The 12,589-nt window shown below is 33.7% G+C and overlaps 1 protein-coding gene across 1 annotated transcript in view; it reads right to left on the bottom strand.

Annotated features, from left to right (window-relative positions):
• Positions 1–12,589, bottom strand: part of Ptar1 (protein prenyltransferase alpha subunit repeat containing 1) — a 58,713-nt gene that overhangs the window by 25,423 nt on the left and 20,701 nt on the right. Inside the window, 1 exon segment of the mRNA XM_047524638.1 lies at positions 11,838–11,904. Coding sequence (XP_047380594.1) covers positions 11,838–11,904 — 67 coding nt within the window.

A 12,589-nucleotide genomic window follows, 5' to 3' on the forward strand; every position in this document is an offset into this window, starting at 1 on the left:
ATAACATTTCTTTTGTATTATTACTTGGGGTAAATTTCCAAAAGAGGTATTACCAGGTGAGAGTTGCATGGCCCCTGGTACATAAGGCCACTCTTTTCTGAAATATAAACAAAAGTAACAGATATGTAAGGTTTTTGCTGTTTAAAGCTGGTCAAGCCCAATCGAAGCTTCAGTGCAGTTATAAAGAACATCATAGAAGTATTCGATACCTATTTCTCACTAAATAAAATTTGACATTTAATTTCTTGGATAATAGGTGCTGGTATTTCTGATTATACATCCCAATTAATTCTCAATGTATTCATTATTTTATAATAAAATCAGATCATTTGCTTTTACTTATTAATCCTAAAATGTTCTTCTTGTGGTAGAGCTGATTATTAATTTATTTTAGAGAAGTTTATCCCCAACAAAACCAGAGCTAATCTCTTATACTTAACTTGATTAGATGGATTTGGTTCCTAAACACCACAAAAAATTCTTTTCACCAGCAATGAACTATTTCTAAATTTTTATTTGATAAGGAAAATAACTTCCTTTTTAATGAAAATACTAACTAGTGGTAATGAATACTTGCATTTTATAATTGCTTTAAGGTTAGTAATTTTATAATGTGAAGTGACATCCAGAAGGTTTAGTCATTTTAATGAATGGATTTATGGACTATTTTCTTTTCAATGAACAGGAAACCTATTTATCATTTAAGAAGAAATGTAATGCAAGTCAAGTGCTTTTGCAGTCTTAGAAAATTACTGTTCTGAGATCACTAATATTTTCTGTATACAGTAAACAGGAATACTTATGAAGTAAAAGGAGGTAAAACATCACTCTGTGATTTTAACTACTTTTTTTTTCAGTACTCTATATATGTTTACTATATTACAGCTTGTTAATAGAACTTTTAAAATCTTCTATATGGCTAATGATATTTTTGTCTGCTCAACTGATAAATGATATGAGATTTATATTAAATTCTTCCATGAAAAAGTTAGATTTTTTCAGTTCCTCCTTACAGTACTATAAAGTGATGCTCTATTCTGTTTTTTTTTGGTGGGGTACAACTTTTCATTTCTATGGTTGTACACAATGTAGATTCACACCATTCATGTAATCATACATATACCAAGGGTAATAATGCCTGTCTCAGTACACCATCTTTCCTTTCCCCACCCCTTTTCCCTCTAAACTATACAAAGTTCCTCCATTCTTCTTTTACTGCCCCCACTCCCTTGTTATGCATAATCATCCACTTATCAGAGAAAACATTCGGCCTTTGGTTTTTTGGGCTTGGCTTATTTCACTTAGCATGATATTCTCCAACTCCATTCATTTACCAGCAAAATTATGATTTTATTCTTCTTTATGGCTAAGTAATATTTCATTGTGTATATATACCACAGTTTCTTTATCCATTCATCAACTGAAGGGCACTGAGGTTGGTTTCACATTCTACCTATTGTGAACTGAGTAGCTATGTATATTGATGTTGCTGCTTTACTGTAGTATGCTGATTTTAAGTCCTTTGGGTATAAACCAAGGAGTGGGATAGCTGGATCAAATGGTATTTCCATCCCAAGTTTTCTAAGGAATCTCTACACTGCTTTCTAGAGTGGCTGCACCAATTTGCAACTCCACCAGTAATGTATGAGTGTACCTTTTTCCCCACATCCACACCAACACTTATTATTGCTTGTGTTCTTGAGAACAGTCATTCTAATTGGAGTTAGATGAAATCTTAGGGTGGTTTTGATTTGCATTTCTCTAATTACTAGAGATGATGAGCACTTTTTCATATATTTGTTGATCACCTGTATAAAGCAGTGCTTCTCAACATGATTCCAACATCAGTCATCAGGAACTCAGTATAAATGCAGATTCTCAGGCCTCACCTGGACACACTGAATTGGAAACAGTGGGCAAGTAATTTGTGTTTTAACTAGCCCTTCAGATGAGGAACATTAACGTTCAAAATACACTATTACACAATTTATTCTATTAAGCTTAATTTCCATTCACTAAATTTAAGCCCTGTCCTTATTTGCAACTGCTTTCCTTTATTCCCATATATGAGAAGATAAAATTTTTCTCCAGAAAAGAGTCACCTAATAACTAAGTCTTTACTAAGTTTATTTAATAAGGGGCACTGATGAATCAAACACTATTACCCTATGTAAATGTATGATTACACAAATGGTATGCCTTTACTTCATGTACAGATAAACTATGTATCCCATTTGTTTACAATAAAAACAAATTAAAAAATATAATGGGCACTGAATTTATTTTGAACAAAGAAGTAGCATTTGGGGAAGATACCTCAGTCTAAAACAACCTCAATTAATGGTATATATGAATGCTTAAAAAGATCACACAACAGAACCATAAAAAAGAAAGCAAAATTTAAATATCAATTTAATGAACATTCCTGGAGGCAGGACTGAACACCTGTTAAGTGTTGGATATTGCTATAAACAAATTTTTTAAAGATCACCTTAAAAACAAATATGCTAAGTGGTTAAGATATGGCAATTGCATATCTTACAGATATAATTAAAAAACAATAATTGCTCTAATGAATTCACAGATTCAGATAAGAATATGGTTGGAGATAAAATTTCCAGTCACTCATGGATTCAGAAAGTACTGTAACTCAATCAAATTAGATACAATATGATAAGCTCTGGAAAACTACTAGATAACTTTAAAAAAGGCTTTTGTGATGATAGTCACTGATTAAGTCATGTGAGGCGCTTCAATAAAACTAGTTAATGAAATGTGAGTAGGAAAGTGAAAAACATAAACTAGTATATATATATCGCTTAATGTGCCATTTTACAAGTGTGTAATGACACTGAAATAAATATTTTAAGAAGGTCTTTACTTATTTCATGGTACATCCCCTAAAACTTACATAGTGCATTAGCCTAAGAAAAAGAATATAAGTGTGTGTGTATATAAAATAAAATTTGTCTCATTAGGGAAATGAGGTTCTACCTAAAACTTGAGGTGGGTTTACTTAGAGAGCTTTCATTTTTCAGTCAAAATGAATATGTTTAGCTTTTATTTTCATGCTAAAATTCTTAAATGACTGTTCACAGAAAAAGAAAAAAAACCAGGATCATCAAACAATCATGGAGTAAACTAACTAGAAAGGGAAAAGGCAAGGCGTTGGGGATAAGAGAACAAAGTTAGTGAGGAAAGTACCATGGTACAGGTACAACCTTTGTGGAAAGAAATTATGAGGGCTGCCTTCTAAAAAAGGTGAGAAGGAAAAAGAGTGAGGGACTTCTAAAAAACAACAAAAGAGGGCTGGGAAGATAGCTCAGTCGGTAGAATGCTTCCCTTGTAAGCACAAGGCCCTGGGTTCGATCCCCAGCACCACAAAAATAAAAATAAAAATAAAAAATAAACAACAAAAGAATTATAAAATGAATGCAGTCTTCCACAAAGCAGATTTTTCAAACAATAACTTACTACATTAATATCTATGCTGCATATTTCACTTAGCAACTTAAGATAGTATATGAAAAAAAAATAGTCCTCCTGTTCATCATATGAAAATTAGCTAGCTAGCTAAACAGGCCCATAGGAACCTTCAGGAATTACTAAGGTAAGCAATATGATTTCTTTCTCTAGGAGATAGTGTACCTTTTACACTTCCACAAAGTTTATTTTACTTTTCAGGTTTTTCTATTTTTGATCTCACAGTTTTAGTTATGGCTTCTCTTCTGCTCTCACTCAAAGATTTTTTGGAAGGGCATAAGTATATTGATTATGATCTCCATTGGTTAGTTCAGTAACTGACACATAGTAAATACTGAATAAGTAAATGTCATCTTTGTTCCCTTCAATCTCAATTATTTTGTCTGAAACAATAAAAATAGTAAGTTATCCTTATAAAAATTATCTACAGAACATTTCCTGAGTCAGGTACTGTGTTAAGTGATTTACATACATTACCTAACTACTATCACAACAATCTTATAGGTAATATTTGTTGAACCATAAGAAATTGCTAGCATTTAACTTTTCTAAAAAATAATTTTTTAATTTATAACTTCCAGATTTCTATAGAAGGTTATAAAGATAATACGGAGATTTTCTACACACTCTACCCAATTTCCCTCATCAATATCTTACATTACTGTGGTACATTTATCAAAATTGGTGAATCAATAATGACATATTACTCATATTACTACTGGAAGTCCATACTTTATTCAGAATCCTTATTTTTCCAAATGTCTTTTTTCTATTTCAAAGTCCCACCCAGGATTCCACATTCTATTCAGTTGTTATGTCTTCTTAGGTTCTTCAAATTTACATTGCTTTTAATAGCCTTGATAGTTTTGAAAGTATTGGTCAGGTATTGTATATGATGTGTTTCTCATGATTAGACTAGGGTTATAGGTTTAGTGGAGGAAGACTACACAGGTAAAGGGTCATTCTCACTTCATCACAATAGGGACACATACTACCAGGACAACTTATTCCTGTTGATATTGATTTGGATTACCTGGCTGAGGTAATGTATGTCAGGTTTCTTTACAACTTTTGCTAAGGAAGTCACTAAGATTTTTGTGCACGATGCACACTTAAGGAGTAGGGAATTAAGCTCCATGTCCTTGAGGGAACTATCCACATAAATAAGATAAATTAAGAAAAATAAGATAACTAACAAGATATCTGTCTATTCTCCTACTTACTAAATGATTCATTTATATCAGTACAGACTTAGTGATATGGGGTGTAAGCCAATACTATATTACAAAAGTTTCCCTTTATTTGAAATTTAAGTCACCCACAATCAACTGTAGTTTGAAAATTTTAAATGAAAAATTCCAGAAATAATCCACAGGTTTTAAAGTGCATGTTGTTCTGAGTAGTACGATGAAATTTCATGCTGTTTGGTTCAGGATGTGAATTATTCCTTTATCCATGCCCATTAATCACTTAGTGGAAAAAAATATATTCTCCTCAGTTTGAGGCACCCAGTAGGGGTCTTGGGACATATCTCCCCAAGATAAGGAGACGATATGTATTTATTTGTTGTTCAAATCATTTCAGCTTGTTACTGAAAGCTCTTTCAGCTGGTTTTGTATTCCTTTAGCACACCCTCACCATGTTTTTTTTTAAATTTATTTTTATTGTAAACAAATGGGATACATGTTGTTTCTGTTTGTACATGGAGTAACAGCATACCATTTGTGTAATCATACATTCACATAGGGTAATGAGGTTCGATTCATTCTGTTATTTTTTCCTTCCTCCCCACCCCTCTTTTTCCTCTATACAGTCCCTCTTTCCTCCATTCTTGTCCCCCTCCCACCCCCCATTATGTGTCATCATCCGCTTATCAGTGAGATCATTCATCTTTTGGATTTTTGAGATTGGCTTATCTCACTTAGCATGATATTCTCCAATTTCATCCATTTGCCTGCAAATGCCATAATTTTATCATTCTTTATAGCTGAGTAATATTCCATTATATATACATACCACAGTTTCTTTATCCATTCATCAATTGAAGGACATCTAGGTCGGTTCCACAGTCTGGCTATTGTGAATTGAGCAGCTATGAACACTGATGTGGCTGTATCTCTGTAGTATGCTGATTTTAAGTCCTTTGGGTATAGGCCAAGGAGTGGGATAGCTGGGTCAAATGGTGGTTCCATTCCAAGTTTTCTAAGGAATCTCCACACTGCTTTCCAGAGTGGCTGCACTAATTTGCAGCCCCACCAGCAATGTACGAGTGTACCTTTCTCCCCACATCCTCTCCAACACCTATTGTTGCTTGTATTCTTGATAATCACCATTCTAATTGGGGTGAGATGGAATCTTAGGGTAGTTTTGATTTGCATTTCTCTTATTACTAAAGATGTTGAACATTTTTCCATATGTTTGTTGACTGCTTGTAGATCTTCTTCTGTGAAGTGTCTGTTCATATCCTTAGCCCATTTGTCGATTGGGTTATTTGTATTCTTCGTGTAGAGTTTTTTGAGTTCTTTATAGATTCTGGAGATTAGTACTCTATCTGAAGTATGATTGGCAAAGATTTTCTCCCACTCTGTAGGCTCTTTCTTTGCATTGCTGATAGTTTCCTTTGCTGAGAGAAAGTTATTTAGTTTGAATCTATCCTAGTTATTGATTCTTGCTTTTATTTCTTGTGCTATGGAAGTCCTGTTAAGGAAGTCTGATCCTAAGCTGACAAGTTCAAGATTTGAACCTACTTTTTCTTCTATAATCTGCAGGGTCTCTGGTCTGATTTCAAGGTCCTTGATCCATTGTGAGTTGATTTTTGTGCAGGGTGAGAGATAGGGGTTTAGTTTCATTCTGTAGCATATGGATTTCCAGTTTTCCCAGCACCATTTGTTGAAGAGGCTATCTTTTCTCCATTGCATATTTTTGGCCCCTTTGTCTAGTATGAGAAAATTGTATTTATTTGGGTTTGTGTCCATTTCCTCTATTCTGTACCATTGATCTACCTATTTTGGTGTCAATACCAGGCCGTTTTTGCTACTATTACTTTGTAGTATAGTTGAAGTTCTGGTATTGCGATACCCCCTGTTTCATTCTTCCTGCTAAGGATTGTTTTAGCTATTCTGGGTTTCTTATTCTTCCAGATGAATTTCATGATTGCTTGCTCTATTTCTGTAAGGTACATCATTGGGATTTTAATTGGAATTGCATTGAATCTGTATAGCACTTTTGGTAGTATGGCCATTTTGACAATATTAATTCTGCCTATCCAAGAACATGGGAGATCTTTCCATCTTCTTAGGTCTTCCTCAATTTCTTTCTTCAATGTTTTGTAGTTTTCATTGTAGAGATCTTTTACCTCTTTGGTTAGATTGATTCCCAAGTATTTTTTTTTTTTTGAGGCTATTGCAAATGGAGTTGTTTTCCTCATTTCCCTTTCAACTGTTTCATCGCTTGCATATAAAAATGCTTTAGATTTATGCGTGCTGATTTTATAGCCTGCTATTTTGCTGAATTCATTGATGAGGCCTAGAAGTTTTCTGGAGGAGGTTTTTGGATCCTCTAAATATAGAATCATGTCATCAGCAAATAGTGACAGCTTAAGTTTCTCTTTTCCTATTGTATCCCTTTAATTTCTTTGGTCTGCCTAATTGCTCTAGCTAGAGTTTCGAGGACAATGTTGAATAGAAGTGGTGAAAGAGGACATCCCTGTTTTGTTCCCGTTTTTAAAGGGAATGGTTTCAGTTTTTCTCCATTAAGAATGATGTTGGCCATGGGCTTAGCATAAATAGCCTTTACAATGTTCAGGTATGTTCCTACTATCCCTATTTTTTCTAGTGTTTTGAGCATGAAGGGGTGTTGTATTTTGTCGAACACTTTTTCTGCGTCAATTGAAATAACCAGATGATTCTTATCCTTGTCTATTGACATGATGCATTATGTTTATTGATTTACGGATGTTAAACCATCCTTGCATTCCAGGGACGAACCCCACTAGATCGTGGCGCACAATTTTCTTAATATGTTTTTGGATACGGTTTGCCAATATTTTGTTAAGGATCTTTGCATCTATATTCATCAAGGATTTTGGTCTAAAATTTCTTTCCTTGATGTGTCTTTGCCTGATTTGTGTATGAGGGTGATATTAGCTTCATAGAATGAGTTTGGTAGGGTACCCTCCTTTTCTATTTCCTGGAATACTTTGAGAATTATTGGAATGAGTTCTTCTTTGAAGGTCTTATAGAACTCGGCTGAGAATCTGTCTGGTCCTGGGCTTTTCTTGGATGGTAGGTTTTTAATGGCTTCTTCTATTTCTTTGCTTGATATTGATCTGTTTAAATTGTGTATGTCCTCCTGATTCAGTTTGGGAGGAGCATATGTCTCTAGAAATTTGTCAATGTCTTCGGCAGTTTCTACTTTATTGGAATACAGATTTTCAAAGTAGTTTCTCATTATGTTCTGTATCTCAGTGGTGTCTGTTGTGATATTTCCTTTTTCATCACAAATTTTAGTAATTTGAGTTTTCTCTCTCCTCCTCTTTGTTAGTGTGGCTAAGGGTTTGGTTCAACCTAGTATCTCAAATTTACAGATAAGGAAACTGAGACTTGAAGAGATTGAGTAACTCATTCAAGGTTTCCTAGCTCCAAGTGTCAGAATCAAACACTGAATCTTCAAATATTTTAAATCGATATGCTAAGTAAAGAACTTGAAGCACTGGAAGCTGGTGTCAGTTATTCCAGTTGCTCAAAGATGTTTTGCTTTGACTATGAAAAAAACTGGATATTATTATGAAGCCAACCTCTTTCATTAAGTAATCCACAAACATTCAAAGCAAATTCAAAGCTGAAAAAACAGCTTTTTTATAACCAACAGAATTTTTTAAATTAATTAATTTATGTATTATACTTGGAACTAAACTCTGGGGCCCTCTACCACTGAGCTACATCACCAGCTCCAGTCCTTTTTGTTTTTTATTTTAAGACAGGATCTCACCAAGTTACAGAGACTTGTGATCTTCCTGCCTTAGCCTCTGGAATAGGTGGGATTACAAGCATGTGCCATAAAGCATAGAAATGTGCATTACTCACTAAAATCACAGGAGATAGCTCAAAAACGTATTCTTGTCCCTATATTTTCCCCTAAGACCACAGAACTTACAAACTAGAGGAGTATTATCTTTTAGCAGTTTGTAAAATATAGTAAAAATGACTCAATGTCTCCTAGGGCTACTGCAGAAGAAATATACCAACAATTAAACAAAGCGCTGATTATCTGATTTGCAATAGAGATCTTACACGTTAGACCAGTTTACTTCAAAATCTGGTTGATTTTTACTCAAACAGTACCCATGATTCTCTGTCCTTAAATCAATCAGTTACACTAATAAATAAAATTTACTAGAACCCATATCTGCAATTGACTTTTTAAAAATCAAGATTCCCTTTCTATTCATCCAGTAGAAAACCTTACGCATCTTATCAGAATAATTTCAAGATCAATTACTATAAACATCACAGAAGTTATAGATTTATGGGCCAATGTTCATCCCTTCATAAGACCAAATCACATATAATAAAAAGTCAGTTTCAAAAGGACCATAAAAATTTCAAATTTTTTAGTTCACAGATATAGAAATTAAAACTCTTGAGAAATTTAAAGTTTTGCCCTAAGCTAATAGATAATTGATGAAACAGAACTAAATTCTCTAGATCTTAAGAGTATGTTCTTTCTCCTACATTGAATTGCCTTAAAAACATAAAATAGTGTATATGTGTACACATATGTATACAGATATATGTATGTATACATATACACAGGTCTGTATGTTATGCTAGTTAAGAATTTTTTGCTGAGATTTTCACTTCTCAAACGACGAAGAATGTAACAACGTGAATAAAACTGAAGTGTCTTCATCTCTTTTTCACTTAATGTTACTTATTTTCACTTCCCAGCTTTCAAACTGCATATATATTATGTGCCAGGCACTAGAGAAACATAGGGGGAAAATAAATAAGACATGGTCCCCTCATATCAAAAAGTCTTCAACTGTAAGGTCATAGTACCTTCCTAAAAGTCCCCTTTGCTGATTCTTCCTCATCTTGAAATGCTAAAACTGTGTGATAGAAATACAATGTGAGTTACCAAGTGAGCACATACATGATTTTAAATTGTCTATTTCATATTAAAAACAAATGCAAATGTATTTCATTGAATTCAGTATTCGACAAGTAATCAATATAAAGATTATTGATATATTTCACTTTGGGGTACTGGGCCACTTGTGGTCCAATGGCTACTGTACTGGACTACACAACTCTTAAAACACTTAATGTCCCAGGGCCCAGTCTTTGGACTGGTTGTTTTCACTATCTGTACCCACTCCTTTAAAGATCTCAACAGTTTCATGGCTTTCAAACCACCTGTATGTTATCAACCCCCAATTTTTTATCTGGCCCAGACCACCTCCCTGAACTTTAGATTAATATAGAAATACATGGACAAAAACCAAACATGTCCCAAACTAAAACTCTTGACTGCCAACTAGCACCGCTCTCCACCACACACACAAATACCTAAAATAAACTCCTCTTTACACATCTCCATTTTGGTAAATGGCAACTATATCATTCAAGTAGCTCAGGGTAAAAATCAGAGTAAGAGTTGACTCCCTTCTTTTTATCATCTAAAGCTTAAAATCTATCTAGAATTTCACTACGTCTCACCATTTCTATTGAGCATCAAGCAACCAACATCTCTTACCTGAATTATTGGAAGTACTTCCTTACTTCCCAACCACTCCCCTCCCTATGCTCTTTATAGTCACTTTCCACACAGGAACTAGAATTTTAAAACCTAAGTTACTGTCCCTCCTTAGCTTGTAGAAGTTGAATGACTTTCTTTTTAACCCAAAGTCAAAGTCCTTACAACAGCTAACCCGTGTGGGAGCTGTCCCGTTTCTCTGGGCACATCTCTTACTCTGACTTTCACTCATGCTCCTCTAGGTACACTGGCATCCTCGCTATCCCAGCAAAACCACAAACATTGCAGGCAATACTGAGGCTTTTCCACTCGCTGTTCTTTCTTCTTGAAAGGCTTTTTACCCCATTAATCAAGGGACTACTCGAATATTACCTATTTAAAATTGCAATGCACCACCTCCCGTTGTTTCTGGCCTTCCCTATATTCTTTTCCTACCTACTTTTTCTCCATAGGAATTACCACCACATGGTCTGCTATGTATTTCACCTATGAATGTCCTTATTGCTTTTCTTCCCCTATTAAAAATTCCACAAGAATAGGAATTTTTGTTTGTTTTATTCATGGTTCTATTCCCAGGATCTAAAACCTAGTACATAACAGTTAATTATAAATATATGATGAAAGAACAAATGTTGTCAAGTATTGTTTGAAACATACCATATAAAGTCACAGGACAGTCCCTAGCATACAGTAGCTTCTCAATAAACATTAGTCTATTCCTTTACCACTACACTGCTTTTTGAAAGAGAATCAGATGTCTAAAATCATAAAAATGTACAGTCTTATTTCTTATTCTATGCTTTTTGTACTTTTTAAAATACCTAATTATTAATTATTCAAAGGACACTGTAAGAAGACATATAATAGAAGTTTTTTAACTTCCTAGAAATCCATTACACATATAAAATTCAGTAGGTATTATAAAACACTAACTCAAAATGTGATTCCTTAAAATACAGAAAATTATAAAGTTTGATTTAAGACATCCTTAAAGATGAAGAATTATAATCTCTTGCTCTTTTCTATGGGAAAATTTGAAATATATCTTGATCTGAATTGTGATATTTCTATCAAGTATTTTGTGTTTGAAAGCTGCAATAATCAGAATCCAAGAACATAATAGGTAAATAAAATGTGACATCAAACTATTGAGTGTCAGAGATTTTGAATGATTTGCCCCTCAATGTCAGTGATAAACCAAGACTGAAAGGCCTTGAATCCTCATTCTATGTACTTTCTACTGTACTGCAGAGCTTCTTATACACAAGATCAATTATGCTAGTTGCATATAACCCCTAGAAAGTAAGGAAAGTAAAAGCACATATCAAATCAAACAACATACTGTACATACTGTAACGCAACATGGCTATTTATATTTCAGACAAAAGTTTACAGAAAACAGACACAAATGCAAAAAGGGGCACAGTTTGTGTTAGAATTGCTGTGAAGATATTATAAAGAAGGAGTAGAAGAAATATGTAGGATGCCCTGGACATATGGTTTACATGCCATTTTTCAAACAACTAACAATTCACAGGGCTTCTAAGACTTCAGAAATATGAACAAATTTTATCTTAATACTCATGAAAATCACATACCTCACATTCCATGCCGTGGTAAAGTCTGGGTTTAAAAGCAGCAGAGTACACGTGACATCTATCAATTCTAAAATAAAAAGAAGTCATGTTAAAAACAAATAGTCTCACCCTTTACATTTTGGCCTCTTTATTTTAAGGTTCTCTCCCTTTCTGTCATATAATAGCATATATCTCAGGTAGTATTAATTTTAAAGACAGACACCTGGCTCTGAAGATTATCCTCAAGACTTTCTTCAACTTGGGTAAAACTTTTCTAAAAGTTGACTGTGAACAATTTTACAATATGCCAATAAAGAATAATTTACCTCTTCATTCTTTCAGTAGTTTTGGCACTGATTTAAAGTTTACCAAGGAAAAGAAACAATTTCTATACCACTTTCATTAGTCTATTCCTTTACCACTACACGGCTTTTTAAAAGAGAATCAGATGTCTAAATATCAAATATCTATGTGCAACTTTTCAAAAGGAAATAAAACACTCATAATACAACCCATTTAACATAATTCATTTAAAATCTGAGAAAAATTTTCCCTTCTCATGCTTATTTTTACATAGCTATAGCAATAATAAAATTATTATAAACATTTTTAAACAGACTTTGTATCTTATAGAATTCTTTTCTTATGATGTGTTTCCTGAAGTGGAACCACCATGTCAAAATATAAAAAACAAGTATGGGTCCTACTATGCATTTCCAAATTATCCTCCAAATAGCCTGTATCTATATATACTGCCAATAATAACATAAACG

The sequence above is a fragment of the Sciurus carolinensis genome, chromosome 14 (genome assembly GCF_902686445.1).
Source record: "Sciurus carolinensis chromosome 14, mSciCar1.2, whole genome shotgun sequence".
Taxonomy (NCBI): Eukaryota; Metazoa; Chordata; class Mammalia; order Rodentia; family Sciuridae; genus Sciurus; species Sciurus carolinensis.